Raw genomic sequence first — 27,186 nt, 5'->3', positions numbered from 1 at the left:
AGCAAACACTTCTCATCTTCCCAGTGACGATGGAGGCAAATGGATAGCCATTTCCCTATCCTCCTTCTGCAGTCCTTTTACCCCTTGGTCATCCAAGGGCCCCACTGCCTCCCTGGCTGGTTTCCTGCTTCTAATGTATTTGAAGAAATTTTTATTGTTGGTCTTTATGTTTTTTGCAATATGCTCCTCATAGTCCCTTTTTGTCTGCCTGATCACATTCTTGCATTTGATTTCCCACAGCCTGTGTTCTCTTCTATTAACCTCACTTGGACTAGCTTTCCACCGCTTAAAGGAATCCTTCTTACCTTTTATAGCTGCCATTACTTTGTTTGTTAACCATTCAGGCTTTTTAAAATACCGATTTGTGCCTTTCCTGACTTGTGGTATATATTTTATCTGAGCTTCTAGGATTGTAGTTTTAAATAGCCTCCAAGCTTCCCCAAGGGTTTTGACTCTATTTACCTTTCCTTTCAGTTTGGTGTAGTGGTTAAGTGTGCTGACTCTTATCTGGGAGAACTGGGTTTGATTCCCCACTCCTCCACTTGCACCTGCTGGAATGACCTTGGGTCAGCCATAGTTCTGGCAGAGTTTGTCCTTGAAAGGGCAGCTGCTGTGAGAGCCCTCTCAGCCCCACCCACCTCACAGGGTGTCTATTGTGGGGGAGGAAGGTAAAGGAGATTGTGAGCTGCTCTGAGACTCTTCGGAGTGGAGGGCAGGATATGAATCCAATATCTTCTTCACATGCCTCCTCATCTCAGAAAATTTACCCCTTTTAAAGTTAAAAGGGGTTGTGTTGGTCTTTTGGGGCAACTCCCTATTTGTACAAATGGTGAAATCAGTAACATTATGGTCACTTCTCCCAAGCAGTGCAATCACTTTTACATCTCTCACCAGGTCTTGGGCATTACTTAGGACCAAATCCAGGATCACCTCACCTCTGCTAGGTTGTGTGACCTTATGCTCCATAGCACAGTCATTGAGAGTGTCTAGAAACTCAGTCTCTTTCTCCCGACCAGAACACATATTGACCCAATTAATCTGAGGGTAGTTAAAATCACCTATTATGACGCAGTTTTTATGTTTAGCCACTATCTTTAATTCTTTCACCATATTATTGTTGCCCTCTATCTTTTGATCTGGTAGGTGATAACAAACCCCTATAGTTAAATTTCCTTTTGGGCCCACTATTTTGACCCAAAGCGTTTCTAGAAGGGAATCTAATTCTCTGACCTTCTCAGTCTTACTGGACTGTATACCCTCTCTAACATACAGAGCCACCCCATCTCCAACCCTTCCCTCCCTATCCTTCCGATATAATTTATATCCAGGAATCACCATGTCCCACATTCTCCACATTCCACGAAGTTTCTGAAATACCCACAAGATCTATGTTTTCTCCCAACACTAAGCGTTCCAACTCCCTGATTTTACCTCGGACACTTCTAGCATGTGTATACAAACATCTGTAATTTCCCAGGCAAGTTAAGCCCATCACCTTCCTCCTGCTGCCTCAAGACTTTGGCAGACAGTCCAAAAAGAAACTGTCCTGAAGTGGTAGACTGCAATCACCATGCCAGCAGGGCAAATGGGAGGGGGTGTAATGCACACGAGCAAGGAGGAGAGAAGAGAAGGATAACTGGATAGAACTTTATCATGACTGACTGACTGGGGTCACCACTGGTGGTGGTCACTCAGCATTGGACCCCCTGCCACATCCCAGAAGGAAGCAAGGCCTGCAGTCTTATTTTGACAGTGCAAAGGCTGCCAACTATGCAGTGACCCACATCACACCCAAATACAGTTACCTTGCCAACAGAACAGGAATAAATGAGAATGTTGCGTAGTTAAGGACCAAGCAGTAAAAGGAAGGAGGCTTGAGTGTAGTGAGGTGGCTTGAGCTGACCCCCAAGACCATAAGCATGGGATTGGTCATGCCCCTCTGTCACCTTCCCAACAGAGAGAATGGGGGTTATCCCTGAAGGTTATCCCTTGTGCTCCTTATCCAGGCTTGCAGCCAATATCAGGCAGCACTAATGCTGGAGACTTAGATCTGTGACCCAGTATCAGCTCTCTAGAAGGAATGGCCATGCACTAACATCTTGCCAGCAGTTGGAGTGAAAGGTGTTGGGTGGCTGCACCATATAAAATGAGACAGAAGCCCACAGAGTTCTCCAGGATGAAATATATCACTATCCCCCCACACTCAGGCTCTGGATACACATATTTGGTGGATATTGAATACTCAGCGCTTTACCTGGTCAACAAAGGTGTGTAACTAGAATATTGTACGGGGGGGGGGGGTTCTCCCTCAGACTGGGATAATTAAGAGGGATAATTATGTTGATGGCCTTTGGCTCAATGATAGAACATATACATTGGTGAAATCATTGTTCATAGAAGGCCCCTGGATCAATCTCTGACAAGTCTAAACAGTTGAGGTAAGGAGTCTTGAAGGCAGACTTTCCTCTGCCTGAGATTCTGAAGAATCTCTCTCTCTCTCTCGGCTTGACTTTGCAAACGAAGATTTAAGAAGGGTGCAGTAGTCCACGTCTGCTGCAGGCTCGCTGGTGGCTGACAAGACCAATGCGGGACGGGCAGGTCCGGCCACAGTGGCTGCAGGGAAAAGTCTGATTTGGGGTTGGTGCTGTAGCAGTGCGATTCTTCCTCAATCTCCTTTTGTCCTCAAGACCAGCTATGCGTGCGTTCTCAAAGGAAGAGACAGCCTGGTGGATGGTGTGCCTCCATGCTTTGCGATCTGAGGCTAGGTCAGACCACTGGTGATGGTTCATGCGACAGGTGCCAAGGGATTTCTTCAAGGAGTCCTTGTACCTCTTCTTTGGTGCCCCTCTATTTCAATGGCCGGTGGAAAGTTCGCCATACAGAGCAATCTTGGGAAGGCGGTGGTTTTCCATCCTAGAAATATGCCCTGCCCAGCGCAGCTGCGTCTTCAACAGCAGTGCCTCGATGCTTGTAACCTCCGCCCTCTTGAGGACTTCAGTGTTGGTCACAAAGTCACTCCAGTGGATGTTGAGGATGGTGCGAAGGCAGCGCTGATAAAAGCGCTCAAGGAGTCGCAGGTGATGACGGTATAAAACCCACGATTCGGAGCCGTAGCTGAGGGTTGTCATCACAACCGCTTTGTAAACATTGATCTTTGTGCCTTTTTTCAGATGCTTGTTGCTCCACACTCTTTTGTGCAGTCGGCCAAATGCACGGTTTGCCTTTGCCAGCCTGTTGTCAATCTCCTTGTCGATCTTGGCATCTGAGGAGATGATGCACCCCAGGTAGCTGAACAGCTGGACTGTCTTCAGAACTGATTCACCCACAGTGATGCAGGGAGGGTGATAATCTTCCTGGGGTGCAGGCTGGTGGAGAACTTCTGTCTTCTTCAGAGTAACTTCTAGGCCGAATAGCTTGGCAGCCTCTGCAAAGCAGGTCATCATATGCTGCAGAGCTGATACCGAGTGGGAGACGAGTGCAGCATCATCAGCAAACAGTAGCTCTCGGATAAGTTTTTCCATTATCTTGGAGTGAGCCTTTAGTCGCCTCAGGTTGAACAGGCTGCCATCAGTGCGATAGCAGATGTAGACACCATCGTCATCATCTAGATCTACTGCGGCTCTTTGAAGCATCATGCTAAAGAAGATCGTAAAGAGAGTTGGCGCGAGAACGCAGCCTTGCTTTACACCTGTGCCTATTGGGAAGGGCTCCGAGAGGTCGTTGCAGTGTCTGACTTGGCCTCGCTGGTCTTCATGTAGCTGGATGATCATGCTGAGGAACTTTGGGGGACATCCTAAACGTTCCAAGATTTGCCACAGGCCTTTCCTGCTAATGGAATCGAAAGCTTTGGTAAGGTCGACAAAAGTCACATATAAACCCTTGTTCTGTTCCCTGCATTTTTCTTGGAGCTGCCTGAGAACAAATACCATGTCGGTGGTGCTCCTGTTAGCTCTGAAGCCGCACTGGCTCTCTGGGAAGAGTTCTTCTGCAATGGTGGGCACCAGTCTGTTCAGGAGTATTCTGGCAAGGATTTTGCCTGCGATGGAGAGCAGGGTTATCCCCCGGTAGTTGGAGCAGTCTGACTTTTCCCCTTTGTTCTTGTGTAGAGTGATGATGATTGCATCGCGAAAGTCCTGTGGTAGTTTGCCTTGTTCCCAGCAGGTGACAAGTACTTTGTGAAGTGCGCTATGTAGTACTGTGCCCCCATGCTTCCAGATCTCTGGTGGGATTCCATCAACTCCTGCTGCCTTGCCACTTTTCAGTTGCTTGATGGCTTTAACAGTCTCTTCTAGGGTGGGGATCTCATCCAACTCTGTTTTCACTGGTTGAAGTGGGGTGAGGTGGATTGCTGAATCTTGAACTACGCGGTTGGCACTGAAGAGAACCTGAAAATAGTCCGACCACCGGTTCAGTATGGATGCCTTGTCTGTGAGGAGCACTTGGACGTCTGCACTACGCAAGGGACTCTGAGCCTGATATGATGGACCATATACTGCCTTCAGGGCTTCGTAGAACCCTCTTAAATCACCAGTGTCTGCACACAGCTGGGTTCTCTCTGCAAGCTTGGTCCACCACTCGTTCTGAATGTCTCGAAGCTTGCGCTGGAGGTTGCTACATGCAGCGCGAAAGATTGCTTTTTTCCCGGGACAGGAGGGCTGAGCAAGATGTGCTTGGTAGGCAGATCTCTTTTTCGCTAGTAATTCTTGGATCTCTTGATTGTTCTCGTCAAACCAGTCCTTGTTCTTCCTTGTGGAGAACCCGAGGACTTCTTCAGAGATCAACAGGATGGTAGTTTTTAGGTGTTCCCATAGGGCTTCTGCAGAAGGGTCTGTGGGGCAACTGGGGTCCTCAATTCTTGACTGGAGTTTTGCCTGGAAGGCAGCTTTAACTTCGGCTGACTGAAGGCTGCCAACCTGAAGCTTCCTCCGAGGGATACCTCCTCTCCTGGGTGTGGGTTTAAAGTGAAGACGGAGATTGCAGCGTATAAGACGAGGATCCATATGACTTTCCGCACTGGGCATTACTCGGGTGTGTAAGACATCTCGAAGGTCTCTCTGGCGCACCAGAATGTAGTCGATAAGGTGCCAGTGCTTGGACCGTGGGTGCATCCAGGTTGTCTTCAGGCTGTTCTTCTGCTGAAAGATAGTGTTGGTGATGGTGAGCTGATGCTCCGTGCAGAATTCTAGCAGGAGGCGCCCGTTATCATTGCAGTTGCCAATGCCGTGTTTGCCAAGTACTCCTTTCCAGGCTTCCGAGTCTTTACCTACTCTGGCATTGAAGTCGCCAAGGATGATCACCTTGTCCTCTGTAGGGGTCTTCTGTACGAGGTTACGTAGATCAGCATAGAACTTGTTCTTTTCTGCAGGATCTGCTTGAAGGGTTGGGGCATACACACTGAAGAGTGTTGCATGCTGCTTGTTTTGAAGTGTGAGGCGCATGGACATGATGCGACCTGAGTGACCTGTTGGCAGGTTTTCGAGTTTGGAGGCAATGGAGTTCCTGACCATGAAGCCAACGCCAGAAAGGCGGCTCTCAGCCTTTGACTTACCCGACCAGTAGAGGGTATAGCCGGCACCATGTTCTTGAAGACTACCTTCCTCAGGGAAACGGACCTCACTGAGAGCTGCTATGTCAATATTCAACCTGAGAAGTTCGTGGGCAACTAGAGCAGAGCGTCGTTCAGGGCGACCACTGTCTACTGTGTCAAGCATGGTTCTGATGTTCCAACACGCAAGCTTTAGTTTTTGCACACTTTGTGAGGCAGGTGCATGCCTTTTCTTTGTTGTTATTTTTTGACCGCAAGTAAGGATGCCCGTTGACCGCGGCTAGCCAACTGGGGTGGGGGAGACGAGCTTTGTTTAGGCCACCTTTTCTAGGCCCCTCTCCATGTGGAGCAAGCAGTGCTGTCCCTTGCTTGATAAGGCTGCTTGGTTGTTCAGGGTGCTGCCGAAAAATTCTTTCGTCTCCGGGTCAGCATCAGGTGACCAATACCCTGAACTGCCTACATGCAGGATCGGGACTGCAGCTTCCAGTGGCATCTTCCACCTGCCGTTTCGCCTCTTGCCCATCGCTGCAGGACTTGGTGTGTTGTGGGTTGTTGATGTGGATATGCCCTTCAGACCTGCGCAGAGGAATTTTTAGGTGAAGCACAGTGTGCGCGGTACTGGCTCCACCCTTTCACCTTGGGGTCATCTGCCATGGCCCAGTAAGCCGGGACGCCGGCAGCGAGTCCTCCAGGTGGTAGGTGTTACATTAACGAGCTCTATCTGCCTGGGTTTGATGTTAGAGTTTTCCTTCTCTTGGCTGGCGAGGTTGGTGAGCCCAGCCTGCCCATCCGGTTATACCGCCAGACATTTGGTCGCACCATGACGTGGCAAACTCTGTGAGAAACGGGGGGGGACCAGCGGGAAGGTGTTGCCACGGATGCAGTAATGCAGGAGAGGCCATTGCAGTGACCATCTGCCAGGCATAGCCGGACAGTGACCACGCGGCGTTCACTACACCGGGAGAGGAGAGGCTATGTATTGTGCATACACTTTCCCGGGGGGGGGGGGGGACAGGATACCCAAGAGGGAGCCCACCTCCCCCCCCATCACAGCCTGTATTAATAGATAGTAATTGGCTAGATGGACCAATGGATTCAGTTATACAACTTTATCTGTTTAGCCACTTTTTCAAAGTCATCTGACAAAATAGGCTGTAACCGATGGAAGTTTACACCATGGTTAGCTTTAGTGTACCACAAGAATCATCATTGTTCTAGCGACATTACTCTAGTTTTCTGAAAAGTTGTGTGCACCCATTTTAGCCCTTTCAACAAACCTAGGTATAATAATATAGGTTAAAGTGTCATAAGAGAATTTTCATTGATTTGTACATACTGTAAAATATTTCCTTACAAAGGATATCAATGCAGCAAGCACCTTGAAGATCAACAGGCTAAAATTCATGGCAGTGAGTGCTCTTCTGTTTCATCTGGCCTTCCCTTACTGACCCTCCATCTTGTTTGTTTAATGGTTGGTTTTATGTATAAGTACTGTTTTTTAAGCTGATTATTATTATTATTATTGAGGGTCCTAATGGGACAAAAAAGTCAGAATAAAAATATTTTAAATAAATAAGTATTCTTTTTGTATCACTGCATATGTTGGCTTGGATCCTGTGACATTGTTCCCCTTGGATCTCTCTGACTGCTGCAGAGGACTGCTGTCCTCACAGGGTTGCCAATCCCCAGTTGGGGATGATTGAAAAGCCTAAAGTTCCACAGAGAATGACTCAACCAACAACAAAAAACTGTGGAAAGATAATGAAAAATTAATGAAAAATACTTCAAAATTATAATAGAGAATTAAACACTTCAACTTCACACACTTTCACATATCATTACATATAACAGCATATTATCAAAAATGCAAAGTATAAAGTTCAAGGAATAAATATTCAAAAGTGCTTGCAGTTAGTCCATATCTTGTTTGAAATCCTTGAAAACTATTACTTAAAGTGCCAGTGTCCAATGTGTAGCAATTGCAGATAATTCTTGTTCTTCAGCAAAGAATTTATGTTAAGACGTTGCTTTAAACTTCCTTTCTTTAAAGACGTTTATTATATAGTGGAAGGTCATAAGCCTCTAACAGTAAAGCTTGTAATACTGTTTCAAATGTCTTCATCTGAGAGACGTGTTCCACTTATCAACTTACAGCATACCACATTCCTGTGACGCTAGTAATAGTTTTCAAGGATTTCAAACTGGATATGGACTAACTGCAACCACTTTTGAATATTTATTCCTTGTACTTTATACTTTGCATTTTTGATAATATGCGGTTATATGTAATGATATGTGAAAGTGTGTGAAGTTGAAGTGTTTAATTCTCTATTACAAGTTTGAAGTATTTTTCATTAATTTTCCGTTATTTTTCCACAGGTTTTTGTTGTTGGTTGAATCCCCAGTTGGGGGCAGGGTTGGAGGCCCTCTCTTGTTTCAGAGTCATCAGAAAGCGGGGGTGGGGGGATAAATGTTTGCTAGGCACTCCATTACACTTTACAGAGACTACCATAGGGTATAATAGAGAATTTGTCCATGGGTTTCTGGGGGGCTGTTTTCTGAGGTAGAGGCACCATCCAGTGCCTCTCCTCAAAACATCCCCAAGTTTCAAAAAGATTGGACCCGTGAGTTCAATTTTATGAGCCCCAAAGGAAGGTTCCCTTATTCTTCATTATTTGCAAATCGGGGGAAGGCATTTAAAAGATGTGCAATTCCTTTGCATGTGATGGCCAGAACTCCCTTCAGAGTTCAATTGTGCTTGTCACACCCTTAGTAGTAGATTTTATTGTAATGTATTGACTATAGGAATTAACATTGTTACAATATTAATACCATTTAACAAAATTCACAATGTTACAGTATTACAGAAATTATACTGATCAGGGCCCGTAAGCATTTAAAAAAAAAGTTAAAACATAGCTGTAAGACTAATTGCCCTCAATAGAGGATGGGGAATTATAGTGGTGGGCAATTAAGACTCAGCGAGATCCAAGACCTATGTATACAGGAGATGTCTCTCAGAAATTCACCTTAAATAAAGAGGAGATGTTGACTAAAATAACTGGTTTTATTATAAAATAAGACAAACATACAAGAAAATAAACTCACTCAACATACATACAGACCTAAGAAAATGGCATGAAATTGACAGAGGTAACACGAGGGTAAAATAGACAAGGTGATACTATTACCTATCGTAGTCTTCAATGGAAGCTCCAATAGCAATGAAGAAGGAAGGGGGAGGTGAGAGTCGTCCGGAATGTCTGGCAGGATACACCCTGAGATAAGCTTGCTTTATGGAAATGTCCAGGGTGAACAGTGGGTACGTGGGGTTCTCGCTTCGCTCTCATGGCTTCCAAAGGTACAGGAAGATTATCGCTGCTGTTGTCAGTCCTTGTAATGGCTTCCTTCAGGAGAGTTGAAGACCATACAGTTGGACAGCTCATGGCGGCAGCGCAATCTCTTTCTCTGCAAAGCCAAGGACTTGCGCTCAGTAGCAGCTGAGAGTCTTGTTTGTCGAGCTGGGACCCGTCTGAGAAGATGCTGCCTTGATAACTGGAATCCATTATACTCACATAGACCTGTTAGGAAATTGGCAGCAGAGGCCTGTGTTTCAGGGTAGATGTGCATGAGATGAAAGTCCAGGCATCCTGGCAACCAAGCTAGTAATCATGATGTTTGTATAAACGTTAAATAGGGGGTTCTGGCTCACATAGCCAGCAATTTATGTTTCATACCATTTGATCTAATCCTTCTTGCAGCCAGTGCAAATGAAGCAACTCTATTAGAGACATAAGCATCCTCATCTGCAAGCAAAAAATATTACTTTTTCCAAATCTGAGACTCCTTCATGCATGGATAACTTGTTAGCAATAAACATACTTCAGGGTTCCTGATGGAGGGGACATTTCAAAATATAGTGAATCAAATCATCTGTTTCTCCTGAACCACATGCACAACATCATAATGGGGCAGGCAATGGGGAGAAACATCCCAAATAAACTGCCGAGAGCATAGCTTGGAACCTTAGACTAGTAAAGGCCATCCTCCGTTTCATTATTAAAGTCCTTAGGTATGAGGTCTTGGCATGATCTCTTTTCATGAATTTAAATAGGGGAGCTACTATGGATTGATCAATTACATGACTATTTTCCCATCCATTTTAAACTATTCCTTCAGCTTCTGACCTTATCTTTTAGAACTTAACAGATCATTTGGTATTGTATACTTTGACTAGGTAAAACTCAAGTAATCATTATAACTCTTAGCATGTTTTAAAAGAAGACAGATGGGAGCTCAACGAATCCTGGGAACTATCAAGATTCTCCATCCAGTAAGACAAAACTCTTAGATTAGCCCTAGCTTTCAGAGAGGGGATACCAATCTCAGTCCTTAGGCAGCACAAGAAGCCATCTCATAAAATAATTTTGTATTTTTTCCAACGATTCCGAAATCTGCTCTCCCAAACCCCATATTTCAGTACCATAAAATAAACTGGGAATAACCTTACTGCCATACAATTTAATCACCAGATCAACCACATTTTCATGAGCCCTGAGGAGGGGGAGCTGGAAGGCTTAACAGACCAAGAAGAACCAACAGCTGGCCCATCAATCACTCTCTCCACATTCCAGGAACTCGCACCAGCTATTGACAATCAGTCTCCTTCAAGCTCTCCCGCTCCCATCTCAAGAATGTGCAGCTGTCTTTAAAAAAATGTTGGCAGAACGCAGGCATGCAGCACGCCAGTGCTTCCGATCTCTTAGCCCTGAGTACTAGGAGAATTACGGCCACCCAGGGAGCAGGCTGATTGAGGCTCCCATATAACTCATGCCCAGGACTTGGCAACCTTGTGGGAAGCAACAAGTCGATTCCCTGGCTTGAATCCACGCTCCTTTCTGATTCCAGTTCCTGACCGGTTTGAATTCATTGGCACCCTGACCCTTTGGCTTTGGACACTGCTTCTGGTTTGCGATTTTGCTGTGGTAACTCGGCTCCTGATTGACTTCCTGAACTTTGACTTCAGACCGGCTTTAGAGTCCCTCCTGCCTGTGCCCTGAGAATGTGACACACCCTACCTCCCTTAGGGGGGGGAAATCACTATCATCCCCCCCCCCCATGTTAAAGAGGACTTTAACATAGACAAATGTGCTCTCCATGTAAGAGTGTCTGAAAACATTATTCCTAAATACTTACATGTGTTACACTGTTCAATCTGAACACCCAGAATTTTCCATACTGACTTCTTAGGTCGGTTCCTAAAGACTATTACTTTAGTCTTGGCATAATTTATATGTAGGCCTTCTTCATTGCAATATTGACCCAGTTTATTCAATAGTCTTCTCAGGCCAGTTTTAATCAATGACAGTAAAACCATATCATCTGCATACAACATTATCAGTACCGTAATTTAACCTACTGCTGGGGCATAAATTCCATGACCTCTAGATTATTGATATCATTTATATACAAATTAAACAGGGTGGGGGACAAGATACAACTTTGTTTCACCCCTTTCTGAACAGGGATATCATCCGTTAACATACCTTCCTTTCCAACCTTGACCTTCACAGTAGTGTTTTGTTGTAGTTGGCTTATCAATTGACCAACCTAGGATCAATGTTAATATTAAGGAGTTTCTGTCATATGAATCAAAAGTCAAAGCCAGGTCAATAAAGGCCATGTATAAAGCTTTCGTTGGACCTCTAATAGCCTGAACAGCCAAAGTATATAATGTTTGACAATGTTCAATTGTAGAATGGCCTGCAGTCTTATTTTGATGGGTGGATTAAATTGTTCTCAATCTAATTTATTTTTTAAATGTTTACTATATAATTTAGAGGCTATGGAAAGCAAGCTAATCGCCCTAAAATTATGTGGATCCTTCCTGTCACCCTCTTTTTAAATCAGTACAACAATGCTTTCAGTCCAACCTTTAGGAAGTCTGCCCATGTTATTAATTTGACAAAAAACGTTTTGTTATTAGAGGGACCCAGCAATCAATATATGTTTTAAAACATTCCATCACACCCTTGCTCCTGGCTCCACCACCAAAGTCCGCAGAGATTTCTTGAGACCTGGCAACCCCATGCTGGTGTGCAAATTTTAAAGAAGCCCTTATGAATATGGAAGCCCCAGCAGAGGAGGAAGCAAGTGAAACAGGGGAGAGCCTCCACAACAAATGGAGACAAGTACAAGGAGAACCACTTTCTGAACAGTTCTCTCTGAACACAAACCACTGTTTGTGGTTATATATTGCTTGCTGTTTTATATTGTATTATTTAGTTGTTTTAAATCTTTATATCTATATATCTTGTTGTGTTCCACTATGAGCCTATCCACGGGGAGAGCAGAATACAAATACCAAGAAAGAAATAAAAATAGGATCCAAGCCCTTGCTTTTTACTTATACAATTAAATATCACTAGCCTTCTCATTGTGCTTGAAGCAGAGTTCTGAGTAATCATAATGGTTGCGTTCCCCATTGAGAGCAGATATTTCTGGTCAGTGATATAATTTTCTGCTTGGTATTTTTGTTCCTTAAAAAAAACACCTTGATTTTGGTATTGTGTGTACATTTTTGGCTGTGTTTCATGTGCTGAATTTCTACACACTTGCTTGTGGAAAGCTTGTTAAGCACTTTACATTAGGCTTCCCAGCGGGGGATTCCCCAGTTTTACAAACTTCCTCCCGGCCCCCAGCCAGCTGGCCGGCGGAGAACCCCTCCCCCACACCCACCATGTACCTCTAGATCTGTGGCAGGACCTGCAAACAGGTTCAGTTTTAAAATGTGTGTGTGCCTTTAAATTGGAGCAGGAAGTACTTCATGGGGAAGGGTTAGCAACAGCAGATCTCCGAGTGCAGCCCCTCTGTTTGTTTTGCTTTTGTTTTGGACAAGTGAGTGTGTGTGTAAAAGAGCAGCGTAGCCCCTGTACTTTCCAGACCTGGTTGTGGAGGCACCAGAGACTCCTGCTTCAGACCAACACGGCTGCCCACTTGCACCAGAGACAGTGAAGCGGTGTGTGAGTGAGACAGAGCAAGCGGGGGGAGGGGAGGGAACTCTATTATTCCCTATGGAGACTTATTCTCATAGGAAATAATGGAGAATTGATCCGCGGTATCTGGGGTTCTGGGGGGGGCTGTTTTTTTAGGTAGAGGCATCAGATTTGCAGCATAGCATCCAGTATCTCTCCCCAAAATACCCCCCAAGTTTCAAAAAAGATTGGACCAGGGGGTCCAATTCTATGAGCCCCAAAAGAAGGTGCCCCTATCCTTCATTATTTCCTATGGAGGGAAGGGATTTAAAAGATTTGCGGTCCCTTTAAATGTGATAGCCAGAACTCCCTTGAAGTTCAATTATGCTTGTCACACCCTTGCTCCTGGCTCCACCCCCAAAGTCCCCAGATATTTCTTGAATTGGACTTGGCAACCCTACTTTACATATAACATGTGTGGAGAAGTGCCATTCTGGCTGGTCTTTTACTGGGAGTTGGCTGGAGGAGTCTATTAAACTCTGGAAGCACACTTTGGCCTAGTCTCTTCCTCCTTACCCCTCCCCTCCTGTCTGGAACCAGCAATTCTGTGGGGAGCCTCTTAGAGAAACAAGAAGTCCTTCAGGCCTGTCTCCCAGAATACTGCAAGAGAGGTAAACCAGTTCCTGGGCGGTAACTGGATTTTATATAGGAGATTTTCGGTGGGAAACCCTCAGCTAAAGTTGGAAGTCTGTTGAGAAGGTATGGTCAGGCTTGCAACAATCTAAGTGAAGTGCCTGCCCTGCATGACATCCAGTCAGGGCAAGTATTAGAACAGGGAGAGAATGTCAGAACTTGGATGAACTTCAGTCGAGTCCGATACTTGTTACAAGTTAGGATCTTTATTGAAGAACTACAGTGCTAGAGTAACGAAATAACAGTAATGGCGATTCTTGGCAGTTGGTTACATTTTATGCCAGCAGCAAAGCACAATAAAACAATTATTCACACGGTCTCAAACAGTTGTCTCGTCTTCCCAGCTTTCGTTATCAGAAGGGAGGATGCTCCCCTGTTGTGAAGGCCAAACGGCCTGTCTTCAAAGGGCACCTGTGGATGCTAAGCAGAGACTATCTGCCGCCTGCCCTACTGCCCTAAATATTTGGCATAGCAGAGGGGCCAGGGTTAATGACCGTTGTCAGGCACTCTAAATTACAGCATGGAGTCAGTTTGGTCAATGCAAGCAAAGTAAAAGTTACAAGTTCTGACATAATGCCCCCCCTAAGCTCTTCGCCTTGGGCTTGTGTGGGTACAGTAGGTGAAACTTTTTAAGCAGTTGCGGGGCAGATACATCGCTAGCTTTCACCCATTCATCACAGCTAGGGGGAAAGTATTTCCACCTGATAAGGTAGTACAGTACCCCCCTTTGGACTTTAGAGTCCAGGATTTCCAGCACCTCATGGTGACTCTGACCCTTCACTAGGGTCGGAGGCGGTTCCGGGGGGGCGAGGATGAAATTGCGTAGCTCCAGGATCCTTGCGAAGAAGGCTGCAATGAAAAACAGGGTGGATCTTACTTAAGGATTTGGGCAACTCTAGTTTCACGGTCACTTTGTTGATAACCTTTTTTATTTTGAACGGACCCAGGTATTTTAGCGCAAGTTTGCGGCACCCCTGCGGGAGAGGCAGGTTTTTGGTGGACAGAAACACTGTCTCTCCCTCTTTCAATTCCCACTGGAGGGCATGCTTTTTGTCAAAGTGCCGTTTGTATTCCTTTTTCGCCTCCTCCAGATTTTCTTGAATCACTTTCCACCCCTCCCTCAGTCCCTCCCACCATTGTTGGCATGAAGTGGGTTCCTGGGTTCCGGATGGTAGGGAGAGGTTGGGGAAGGGCTTCCCTTCATACCCATTGACTATTTGGAACGGGGAGGTTTTGGTGGAGCTATGGAGACTGTTATTGTACCCATATTCTGCAAAGGGGAGGAGCTCCACCCAATTCGTTTGTTGGTAGTTGATATAGCACCTCAAATATTGCTCGAGAAGCCCGTTCACCCTCTCCGTCTGTCCGTCCGTTTGCGAGTGGTACGCGGAGCTAAGCCCCTGCTCGATGCCTGCTAGTTTGCAAAACTCCCGCCAGAAGTTGGCAACAAACTGTGGCCCGCGGTCGCTAATGACCTTTTCCGGGAACGAGTGTAGTCGGACCACGTGATTAAAGAATAATTGGGCCAATTTCTTGGCTGTGGGGAGTTTTTTGCAGGGGGTGAAATGGGCTTGTTTGGAAAAAGTGTCAACCACTACCAGTATCACTGTCTTCCCTTGGGAAGGAGGGAGTTCTACTATAAAGTCCATTGACACCACTGCCCATGGGCGATTGGCTGTGGGGAGGGAAACGAGATGACCCGGGGGCTTCCCTCCCCGCCGTTTGGACATGATGCAAGTGGGGCTTGCGAGCACGAACTCAGAGACGTCCTTCTTTAGTTTGGGCCACCAGAATTGTCGGATGATTAAATTGAGGGTTTTCACATACCCGAAGTGACCCGCTAGGCGGCTAGAGTGGCTCTGTTCCAAGACCTCTTTTCTCAGGGACTTAGGCACGTAGACTTTCCCCTTGTGAAGCCAGACTCCCCCCTCACCCCTCTCAAGCCCTTCAGGGCGTTCGCCTCCCTCCAATTCTGCCTCTGTGGCGAAGCGCCCCTTTTGTGGTATCTCCGGGGCCCCGGTTTGCTTCCCTGAACGGGTGGTGACCCCCCCCCCGCGACGGCTGAGGGGGGAATGAGAGAATCGACTACCTCCTCCCTCTGACTTTCGTGCTGAGGTAGGCGTGAGAGTGCGTCGGCGAAAAAGTTCTTGGTGCCGGGGATATATTTTAACACGAAGTCAAATTTAGCAAAGAACCCCGCCCATCGGATCTGCTTGGCAGTCAGTTTGCGGCGGCCGGTGAGGGCCTCCAGGTTTTTATGATCGGTCCAAATCTCGAAGGGGACTCGGGCTCCCTCTAACCAGGATCTCCATGTTTTTAGAGCAAACATTACTGCAAACGCCTCCTTGTCCCAGACCGACCAGTTTCTTTGCTTGTTTGAAAATTTGTGAGAGATATATGCGCAGGGACGTAGTTCCCCCTCTTCGTTCCTGTGCATCAATATGGCTCCTACGGCGACATCGGAAGCGTCGATTGCACCACAAAGGGTTTCAATTCATTGGGGTGAGCCAATATTGGTTCAGAGGTGAAAAGTTGTTTGAGCTCTTGGAAGGCTCGGTGGCATTCCGGCGTCCATGTTAGGCGCGCGTCGGGCTTTTTCGCTTCATCCCCTTTTCCCTTCGTTTTGAGAAGCTCTGTAAGGGGGAGCATCACCCGTGCGAACCCCTTAATGAATCCGCGGTAAAAATTTGCGAACCCGAGAAAAGATTGTAGCTGCCGTCGGGTTCGGGGAGGTTCCCAATCTAGAACTGCTTGAATTTTGGCGGGGTCCATGGCTAGTCCCTCCCCCGACACTCGAAATCCCAGGTAGTCTAGTTCCGTCTTGTGGAACTCACATTTAGACAATTTAGCATACAGTTTGTTCTTGCATAAGGTAGCCAACACCTTCCTCACCAAGGGTACATGCGATTCAAGATCTTTCGAATAAATAATGATGTCATCAAGGTACACCACCACCCCCTTATACAGAAATTCTCTCAACACTTCATTTATAAAGTTCATGAAAACCCCCGGCGCCCCTTGCAGCCCGAAGGGCATCACTAAGTATTCAAACTGTCCCATGGGTGTGTTGAATGCTGTTTTCCACTCGTCTCCCTCTTTAATCCGCACGCGGAAGTACGCGTCTCGGAGATCGAGTTTGGTGAAGATCTTTCCCTCGGCCACGGTGTTCAATAGGTCTCTTATCAGCGGGATCGGATAAGCGTTGGACATGGAAATCCCGTTTATCCCGCGAAAATCTGTGCAAAGTCTAAGCCCCCCATCCTTTTTCTTGCGGAATAGGACCGGGGCTGCATGGGGGGCCGTGGCCGGCCGGATGAACCCCCGCTTTAAATTTTTGTCAATGAATTTTCTCAGTTCAGCTTTCTCTGCCCACCCCATTGAGTACAGTTTTGCCTTTGGTAGTGTCTGCCCTGGGATCAGTTCGATAGCACAGTCCGTAGGGCGGTGCGGGGGGAGCTCGTCTGCCTCCCGTTCGCTAAAGGCTTTCCTCAAGTCCCTGTACTCTTTGGGGATTGACCCTACTTCCTCAAGGGTGAGGCAGAGTCTCTCGTTCTGGGGAGGTGCTTTCGGGCCCCACTCGGTCTTCCAGTGGTGGTGCTCACACCGCCAGTCCGGGAATCGCACAATTTGTTCGGCCCATCGAATGTCCGGTTGGTGTTTAGCCAGCCACCCTGCCCCCACCACTACGTCGAATGAGGAGGATGGGGCTCTAACAAAAGTTTCTATTCCCCAGTGCTCCTCCGTCCCCATAGGGGTAGCCTGGGTCTCTAGGGTACAAGGTTCCCCTCTCATAGTCGACCCGTCCATCTGTTCGAATTGGATGGGGTGGGGAAGGGGGGACGTGGCTAGCCCCAGCGCTTCCACTAGGTGTGGGGTGATAATGTCTCGGGTGCACCCGGAATCGATCAGCGCCCGGGTATGCATGAATCTTTTAAGATTGGGGTTCAGGAGGGTGACTGCCATAAACAATAATCCCCCGGTAACTCTCACCGTTAGTAGTGCCGGCGTTTTCTTGACCTGCTTTGCGGCACTGATTAAAGCAGGTCGTTGTCGTTTCCCGCCGACTCCTGCTCCCAGGACTCCTCACTGGACTCTTCTACGGTGGTAACATCCTCGTCAATCGCCAAGGAGGTGGCGACGGCGCCCCGACTGGGCTCCTTCGAGCGGCTGCCTTTCTTTTTTTGTGCGGTGGACGCCGGTTTGGGCGGCAGCGGTGTCGGCGTTGGTTTCACCGGGCAATTGGCGGCCAAGTGGTTGGGGTCCCCACATCTGAAGCACTTCCGAGCCGTGGCCGAGGGGGTCGAAGTCACGGGGCCTCGTTTCCCCTCCGCTTTACTCGGGGAGGGGCTCAGCTTCCCCCCCTTCTTGCCTTGTTGCTGGCGTCGCATCCCGACATGCTGGAGGTCAGTTTCCACCTCTCCCGCCAGCTGGATCCAACCTACCAGGGTATCCGGTCTCCCCTGGTGGTAACACCAATCTAGGATGTTCGCGTTCAGGCCGTTCTTGAACGTGGTGTATTTCATCACTTCGTTCCAACCCCTGGCTGCCGCGCAGTGGCCCATGAATTCAGTAGCGTACTCGCGGGTGGTGCGGTTGCCCTGTTCTATCCTTTGCAGGGCCGCGATGGCTTTCTCCTCTCGTAGGTGATCTCCATACTGCCGGAGCATCGCCTGCAGGAAATCGGCCACCGTGGCTAACTCGGGCTTCCTTCCCGTGTAGAGTCCCACGTACCATTTCCGAGCCGGCCCTCGTAGCTTGGAGGCGATGTGGTCAACTCGGCTCGCTTCTGTAGGGTAGCCCGCTCCCCAGTGCGTAAAGAACGTGTTGCACTGGATCGTGAAATACTCCACCTCGTCTCCGTCCCCATCGAACGTGATTTTTAGTTCCCTGGTCCCCCCCCCCCCCCGTCGCCCCCGGCCGGGGCGGCAGGGGCCGGTATCACCGGAGCAACCGGTCCGCCGGGTGGCGGGGCTGGGGGACCCACCGGGGGGCCGGCGGGTGGTCCTGCGGGCGGGCCGGCTGGAGGACCGGCTGGAGGGCCGGCTGGGGGGCCCGCGGGCACTGCCCCCTGGAGCGCTCGTATTTGGTCGCGTATCGCCCCCAGGTTCTGCTGCATCTCTTCTGCCATCAAGGTTCGAGATGCGTGGACCTCGTCGTGGATCTCCTTCACCCAATCGAACAACTCGTTGCGTAGTGTTCGGATTGGGTCCCCTCCGCCGTAGGTGCCGAGCCCCTCGTCTCTGGGCTCGTCCCCTTCGTCCTCTCCACCGCCTGTAGCGAGGATTCGGTAGCTTTGCTCCGCGGCCTCCATAGCGGCCGTAGACTTCCTCGGGCTCCAGGTCCGGGAAGGGAAGGCGTCAACGGAAAAAGGCGCGGGGACCTTAAGCTTCCTCCTCGCTCCGGTTACCTTCGGGTCGAGGGGTTCCTCGTCGGGTGGGATGTTGGGCTCTCCGTTGTCTGGAGCCTTTGCCGCCATCGGGCCAGGTTGCCAGTACAGATAAGTCCAAAATAGTGATTACTGTTATAATGTCAGAACTTGGATGAACTTCAGTCGAGTCCGATACTTGTTACAAGTTAGGATCTTTATTGAAGAATTACAGTGCTAGAGTAACGAAATAACAGTAATGGCGATTCTTGGCAGTTGGTTACATTTTATTCCAGCAGCAAAGCACAATAAAACAATTATTCACACGGTCTCAAACAGTTGTCTCGTCTTCCCAGCTTTCGTTATCAGAAGGGAGGATGCTCCCCTGTTGTGAAGGCCAAACGGCCTGTCTTCAAAGGGCACCTGTGGATGCTAAGCAGAGACTATCTGCCGCCTGCCCTACTGCCCTAAATATTTGGCATAGCAGAGGGGCCAGGGTTAATGACCGTTGTCAGGCACTCTAAATTACAGCATGGAGTCAGTTTGGTCAATGCAAGCAAAGTAAAAGTTACAAGTTCTGACAGAGAAGGAGCATTTTTTTCCTACTATGATTTGTTTCTTCTGTTCACTTTTTGAAATGCCTGTAAATAGTTATATAATGTAAATAAATATTTTGTTTGTTATAATCTTGAGTTCCTCTGTGCCACATAGTTCCCCCAACCGCTTGGAACGCTAGGAGTGGGTTGGGGAATCCATAGGGTGGAGAGAAGTGGTGAAAGAGATGGTTGCTGACTCTCCAGGAAAGCCCCTAAGTTCCATGGGAAACCCTGAGCAGGGTTCCTAGTGAGTCCAGAGGGAGGTTAGGAGGCTGTCCCACTTAACTAGAGCCCTGGACAGGGACAGTGGTGGCAGCGAATACCCTGAGGCAACAAAGTGGAACAGCCCTCTTGGGTCAGTATACCGGGTAAGGCTGGGCAGGGCCCCCGGGGCCAGCTAGCAGACACAGGACCAGTCCGCCACAACATGCAATATTTTTTCTAAAGATTTCCAAGTCCTAAAGCATTCTATTTCATTTCTAGGGAGAAAACAAAGACCTACATGGTGGCAGACCTTCAGTGTGTGGACAGCTGCTAGTAATTGTGGTACCTGCTCTTCCTAGAGGTGCATCCATTGAATGGCATGTCTTGGCTGTAGTAGATGAGCAACAGCAAAGGCAAAAGTTTGTGCTGATGAGGTCATCAGAGAACTACCAAATTAAATGTGAAGCAATGCAATCTTGCAAAGCTTGTACTGCAGCTATTGTCATATCCTTAAGCCTGAGTTCACCACTGGCTACTACAATCAATTTAGATACAGCCCTTCATGACATTGTGGAAGTGTTTAAGCGAGCTGTTGAAAAGCTTTCAGAAGATCATAATACAATTCCTTTGGGATTTAGAACTTTCTACCAAAACAGCATTGTTGAAATGGAACCACTGCAAACAGGTAAGACACTATTTTTAATGTCATAAAATTATATGGTTCACAGGGTATTTCAAGAATGGCTGCCAGAATCTTCTAAAATGTGGTTTAAAAAGGCAAAGGTAGTCCCCTGTGCAAGCACCAGTTGTTTTTGACTCTGGGGTGATGTTGCTTTCACATTTTCACAGCAGACTTTTTACGGGGTGGTTTGCTATTGCCTTTCCCAGTCATCTACACTTTCCCCCCAGCAAGCTGGGTACTCATTTTACCGACCTCGGAAGGATGGAAGACTGAGTCGACCTCGAGCCGGCTACCTGAACCAGCTTTCGCTGGGATCGAACTCAGGTTGTGAGCAGAGGGCTCTGATTTTAGCTAACTTCTGACTTAGACACAGCATTGATACAGTGAGTATACTACTGCTTGTATTGGAGCTACTGCTTGTCCAGTTTTGAAGGATATTTTTCATCTTTAGCAGCCTAAGGGTATGGACAATATCTTCAAAAAACTAGCATGCTCAGCTCTTACCTTCCTGACTACTTCACATGGCCCTCAAGAAGGTTGTGGCAAGACCATGGAGTGTTATTCCTCAGTACCTCTTATATGAATAACTGTAGGCCAGTTGCCAGTATTCCAGTCCTGGGCAAGGTGATGGAGCATGTAGTGCACCCCAGCTACTGATTTTTTTTTTTTTTTTGCATTAAATGGATTGTCTGGATCCTTTTTATAACTGATTTGGGTATTACAACTGCTATGGTCATCTTAGTGGGTCATCTGTGTTGGGAGGTGGACAGGTTAAATGAATTCTGGGTGATTTTCCTAGACTTCTCAGCAGCTGATTGTGGTATTTTACAGGATTAGATAGAGAGGCTTAGAAAGTTATAATTGTGCTTCACAGCACACTGTTAGCCTCAGAACCTTCGTTCAGTGCCAGGGCTTGGCCAGCCATCCCATTTAAAATAGATTCTAGCAATTGTTTGTTTTAAAAAAATTCTCCTTATCTAGTGTTTAAAATACATTTTATTTATTCAAGAACAGGTTCAATCAAACTTGCTACGGAGAGGTTTTTCTGTGTGGATATTGGTCATGATTCAGGAAAATCTTAGCACCGGGTCTGTGCAGTGCCTCAAGTCTAAAAATAGGATTGGTTTCAACAGACAAAGAGAGCAGGAGGTTACCAGAAGACAAAAACAAAAACAACCAAAAATAAAGACTCTACTGACAATGTGCAGTCTGTGTGTGCATGTGCAACACCAAACAGGATCAGAATCACTGTTTGCAATAAAGTTCTGTGGTGACTTTTTTCAAGAGGAGATAAATGTGGAGAGTATGACAGTGTTATACATGATGAGCTAAAGAGTAGACTTTGTTTTAGAGGAAGAACATTACTCTAGAATTAGCGTTTTGAGACATGTTTGCTTAAAAGTGGATGTGTTCTCTTGGTGGGGGAATCAAGCTTGCATAAGAAGTAGAATAACTATGGAAAATAATGCAATAATTTATGAAAAACTGGTTAGACATAAAAGGAATTGCTACCCTTGATATGTTTGTTTACATATGTTTGTCTGCAACGTGAACCAGCATGGATTTATCATAGCCATCACTACATGGAAAAGTCTTCCACCTAGCTGATTGGCCAGCAAAATGCTGCAACATCTATTTTCTTCTCATGAAAGTTAATGGAATGTTGTGATTGTCATCTGAGTGGGTAGGAATCAAGCCTGCATTAGTGACGCACACACACACACACAAACATTTTTGAAACATATTTGCAAAACTCAACTGATCCATATTAATTAGCTGACATAAATGTTAGCCCTCAAAGATTGTACTGTCCTATTTTTTTAAACCTAACCTGCAGCACTATTCAGAGGAAATTCAAGTTGACATTGCTTAATAGATTTAAAATATAAAAATAGAAAGTGATAAAAAGTGTGCCATAGAATAAGCACAGCTAATGCACAAAGCAAGGAATGAACATATAGCCTAAAAGAACATTATTTGTTGTGCAGTGCTTTGTTTAAGAGCTGATAATATGCTTCTAGCTTGTGGATTATATTATCTTTTTTTTTCTTTCTTTCTCAGTCTCAAATGTTTTAGAGAATGTACAATTATTTTAGAATAAGGTGCCCCCCCCATCTAGCCATAATCACGAATAAGTATAAAAGTAAGAGGTTTCATGTATTAAGTTTAATAGTATAAATAGACAGCCAGTCCTAGAAATTTCTTTTATCTATAACAAATAAGAAAACCTCTGGCATGATACAAGGTAATTTCTGGTATGATATATCCCAGCCAGGACCTTGTAGGGTTGCCAGCCTCCAATTGGGAGCTGGACTTCTGGAATTACAGCTGATCTCCAAATGACAGAGATCAAGTCCCCTCAGCCAAACCTCAGAGAAGAATTGGAAGCCCCGTGGGACAGAGTGTTAAAGCTGAAGTCCTAAGCTCTGCTCACGACCTGAGTTTGATCCCCGGTGGAAGCTGGGTTTTCAGGTAACCAGCTCGAGGTTGACTCAGCCTTCCAACCTTCCAAGGTCGGTAAAATGAGTACCCAGCTTGCTGAGGGGAAAGCGTAGATGATTGGGGAAGGCAATGGTAAACCACCCCATAAAAAGTTTGCCGTGAAAACGCTGTGAAAGCAATGTCACCCCAGAGTCGGAAATGACTGGTGCTTGCACAGGGGACCTTTCCTTTCCTTTAAATTTAATGGCACTCAAGATGTTTTTATATTCCAAATTAACAAAATATTTTATTCAACAGAGAGAGGAAAGATCAGGTGAAATCAGGGATTGAAATTTCGGAGGTAAAACCAGTACATGCACAGACTTTAATTCTTATGCCTCAGGCTAATAAGTTTCTTAAAATTCCTACTGACAAATCTTTATGTTGAGAAGCTTTGTTCCAGTGTTTTCCTCAAGTACTTCAGTACACTTTCTTTGAATATTCTCTAACTCTTTTGGTTTTCAGAAGGCTGATACGCTCTTTCCAGTACCCAAACTGCATCTCTTGAAACAACAGTACTCATCTTGAGTTTTTAACTGACTCTTAAGGTCTCCAAAGGCAGTTTTTAACCACCCCTGACCAGGGATCTCTGCACTCTTCCGAGCTAACTCTCTGTTTGACGGGGCAGGGAACTTTCTTTTCTCTCTAGAACATCTATCCCCTTTCCTTGGTCCAAATGGGAGTCTCCGTCTAACCACCTACTCATCCTTGCCAACTTTCCCCAGTTCTCCTGTCTGTTAAACTCCTCTTTCTCAGTGCTGAATTCCAAAACTGTCTGTACTCAACTCTTCTCAGCTAGGGCTGAAATCAGATTCTAGTCTCCTCAGCATCCAGTTCAGAGGACGTTCTCTGTTCAGCTGATGCTAACCAATCAGATCTCTTAGAACAGCCTGTTACTCAAGAATCTCTGGCTCTTTGAAGGATGAACCTTTCACAGTCCTTTACCTGTTCATACAGCTCTTCTAAGCTTTTAGTAGTCCATCACAGTGGTCCTTAAGGTATGTTGGTCCCAGGTCATACAGGGCTCTTAAAGTTAATTCCAGCACCTTGAATTGAGTCAAGAAACAAACTGGAAGCCAGTGTAGAAGAAATAAACTGGAGTAATATTGTCCCTATAATACATTCCAGTTAACACTCTGGCCAGAGTATTTTGTATCAATTCAGCTTCCAGAGAGGCTTCAAGGAAAGCCCCACATACAGCACATTGCAGTGTTCTAGACGATGTTACTAGAGCATGCACCACAGTGTCAAACTATTTTTCCATCCTGGAAGGGCCGCAGCTGGCTCATTTCAGTGTTGGTGAAAGGCACCCCTGGCTACCACTGCCACATGTTTATCTAACAGAAGGCCTGGGTCCAGTAGCACCCCCAAACTGAAAACCTACTAATTTATCCCAGAATGGGATAACCCGGGTCAGACCTTTCCCCTGCTAATAGCACCTCTATTTTATTAGGAAGACGTTTTTGTCCGGTAGATTATATCTTGATTTCAGTAAGGCTTTTGAGAAGGTTCCACATACTATCCTTGTTGACAAGTTAGTGAAATGTGGTTTGGATCCTGTTACCATTAGGTGGATCTGTAACTGGTTGACAGATCTCACCCAAAGAGTGTTTGTGAATGGTTCCTCATCCTCTTGGAGAAGAGTGACAGGTGGAGTGCCTCAAGGATCTGTCCTGGAACCTGTTTTGTTCAACATCTTTATGAATGATTTGGATGAAGGAATAGAGGGAATGCTTATGAAATTTGCAGATGATACTAAATTGCGAGGGGTTGCAAATACAGTAGAAGACAGAAACAGGATACAGGATGACCTTGACGGGCTGGAAAACTGGGCTAAAACCAATAAGATGAATTTTAACAGGGATACATGTAAAGTTCTGCATTTAGGTAGGAAAATTTCAAGGCATGGTTATAGGATGGCGGAGACTTGTCTTAGCAGTAGTCTGTGCGAAAAGGATCTAGGGGTCTTAGTGGATCATATGCTGAACATGAGTCAACAGTGTGATGTGGTGGCTTAAAAGGCAAATGCAATTTTGGGCTGTATGAACAGAAGTATAGTGTCCAGATCACGTGAAGTAATGGTATTGCTTTACTCTACTCTGGTAAGACCTCACCTGGAGTATTGTGTTCAGTTTTGGGGACCACATTTTAGGAAGGATATAGACAAGCTGGAACGGGTCCAGAGGAGGGTGACAAAGATGGTGAGTGGTCTGGAGGCCAAGTCCTATGAGGAAAGGTTGAAGGAGCTGGGGATGTTTAGCCTGGAGAGGAGGTGGCTGAGAGGTAATATGATCACCATCTTCAAGTTCTTGAAGGGCTGTCATATAGAGGATGATGTGGAATTGTTTTCTGTGGCCTCAGAAGGTAGGACCAGAACCAATGGGTTGAAATTAAATCCAAAGCATTTCCAGCTCAACATTAGGAAGAACTTCCTGACCGTTAGAAAGATTCCTCAGTGGAACAGGCTTCCTTGGGAGGTGGTAGGCTCTCCTTCTTTAGAGGTTTTTAAACAGAGGCTAGATGGCCATCTGACAGCAATGAAGATCCCGTGAATTTAGGGGGAGGTATTAGTGAGTTTCCTGCATTGTGCAGGGGGTTGGACTAGATGACCCTGGAGGTCCCTTCCAACTCTATGATTCTATAGGTTTGCCAATCTCCAGGTGACACCTGGGGGTGTCCTGCTATTGCACTTGATCTCCAGAGGACCAAGATCAGTTACCCAGGAGAAAATGGCTACTTTGGTGGGTGATCTCTGTGACATTATACCCTGCTGAAGTCCCTCTCCTCTTCAAAAAGTAATATTTGAATCAATTAGAAAAGACAAAGAATCTTTGCTTTAGAACAAAAATGAATAATAAAATTTGGTAATAATTTTAAGGTGAAAAACAGTGAGAATGTTAATAATTGTAATATTAATATATACCTACCTATAGTTGTTATCTTGCAGGACAAAATATCTGAAAATAACATTATAACCCTAAACAGAGTTAAATTCTTCTAAACCTGTTAACTTCAATAGTCTCAAAAAGGGATAACTCTTTAAGCATGTGCGGTAAAATGCTGAAGATGCTGTTAGATTATAGTAAGGTTTTCATTTCTTCTGAGATTGGATTTTAAAAAAAATCTTCCATCAATAGATTTGTGCTCATCGCTGTGATGTAAGCAAATACCATGTCTTTTCAAAGCATGCAATAAGGAAAAGAAAGTTGGTTTTCATAAGTAGTAGTTAATGGGGGCAGGAAAACAGAATTGCTGCATATTTCAAACAAGCAACTCATTAAATACATGTATTTTTTTCTTTTGTCACAAAGAATTTCCATGTTCATTTGCCAAGTCCAAGCAAATTAGAGCAACCCCTTTGCAGTTGACAGAACAAGATGAGAACTGAGAATGTGCACTCCCCATGTGTTGTAACAGATTACCAGGAAGCATTACAGCTCATGTTATTGATGTCAAAAGAAGCTAAAGGTTTGTGATGCAAATGGGAGAAAGATAGCTTTCTGTCAGCCTAAGATGAAATGTAAAGTTTTATTGAACCAAGTGCAGTCCTGATGGTGAACTTCTCTGAGTCAATCCCTCGTAACATATGAGAGCATTATGGGCACCGTGCTGAGACCACAGGATGTGTCGGAAGCAGAGGGATTAGATTAAGCTGACATATATGCTTAGTAAGATGCTGTTACGCCTTTAGAAGGTTTTAGCATAAATTCTGGCCGTTTCTTTCCTTATTCTCATTTACATAGAACATTAATATAAATATACCAAGATGATTTGCCTGTGTCATCCAAGCAACTAGGTTATTCCTCAGCATGTGTGCATTTTCATTATTAGGACTTTGTAAACCTTGTACACACAAACTATGCAAAAATATCTCTGAATATTTAGCAGAGATTGAGAGAAATATCTCTTGTTACATAATAATTTTTAACAAATCAAAAAGAGGAAATACAAGGCAAGATAAAATCTATTCATTGATCGGTACGTCTTTGTGTGAAATCTTTAGCACAATAACAGTATGTTAATAGATAAAGTAAATGAGAAAAGATATTAAAGTTCTGCCAGTATTTGTCCACCTAAAGACAAGCTACATGATAATGACACAATTCATATCATTTCCAGAAGATGCCAATAATTATGCTTTGAATAATCCCTTGAGGAAAATCACAACTGAAGGGTAACCACAGATAGAATCTTGCTCTCTGCCCTTACTCTTCTAATTTACTTCACATATTTAAAACTCAAAGGGGCACTGATGGATATTTCTGACAACCACAGTGGAAGCCAGAGAATGGCCTATATGTAGGTACTGTAGCTTGAGAAGGTTTGTATTATCCTATCTCATGTGCTGAGTGAGATTGAATTTTTAAGGAGTTTTACACAAAACATCAGGCCAAATGGATATAGTGGGCTTGAGTTACCCACAGAATCATTAGAGATGGCAGAAGCTGTGACATACACACATCTGTTTGGTATTGCAATGAGAGCTGTCATCACTTTATGTGTTAAGTGTAATTACTCAAAGTACCCCTCAAGTGCACTTTTGTGGCATTTGTATTTTTTTAATACTAAATTATATAGTACTGGGGTCTTAAGCATAGGGGTCAGTTAGTTATATGTTTTTACTTATTGTACAAATAATTTTTCAA

At 45.6% G+C, this 27,186-nt stretch overlaps 1 protein-coding gene across 3 annotated transcripts in view; it reads left to right on the top strand.

Annotated features, from left to right (window-relative positions):
- DPH6 (diphthamine biosynthesis 6) overlaps positions 1 to 27,186 on the top strand; it is a 474,406-nt gene that overhangs the window by 358,257 nt on the left and 88,963 nt on the right. Inside the window, exon 14 of one of the 3 annotated variants that reach the window (XM_060262113.1) lies at positions 19,657 to 20,062. The exons of 1 other annotated variant lie outside the window; for it this stretch is intronic. In XM_060262113.1, the coding sequence (XP_060118096.1) occupies positions 19,657 to 20,062 (406 nt within the window). Of the gene's footprint in view, positions 1 to 19,656; positions 20,063 to 27,186 lie in introns of those variants that run through there. One more of the 3 variants, XM_060262115.1, reaches the window with a different exon arrangement.

Source organism: Heteronotia binoei, chromosome 21 (assembly GCF_032191835.1).
Source record: "Heteronotia binoei isolate CCM8104 ecotype False Entrance Well chromosome 21, APGP_CSIRO_Hbin_v1, whole genome shotgun sequence".
Taxonomy (NCBI): Eukaryota; Metazoa; Chordata; class Lepidosauria; order Squamata; family Gekkonidae; genus Heteronotia; species Heteronotia binoei.
This window is presented reverse-complemented; position numbering and strand designations above follow the sequence as displayed.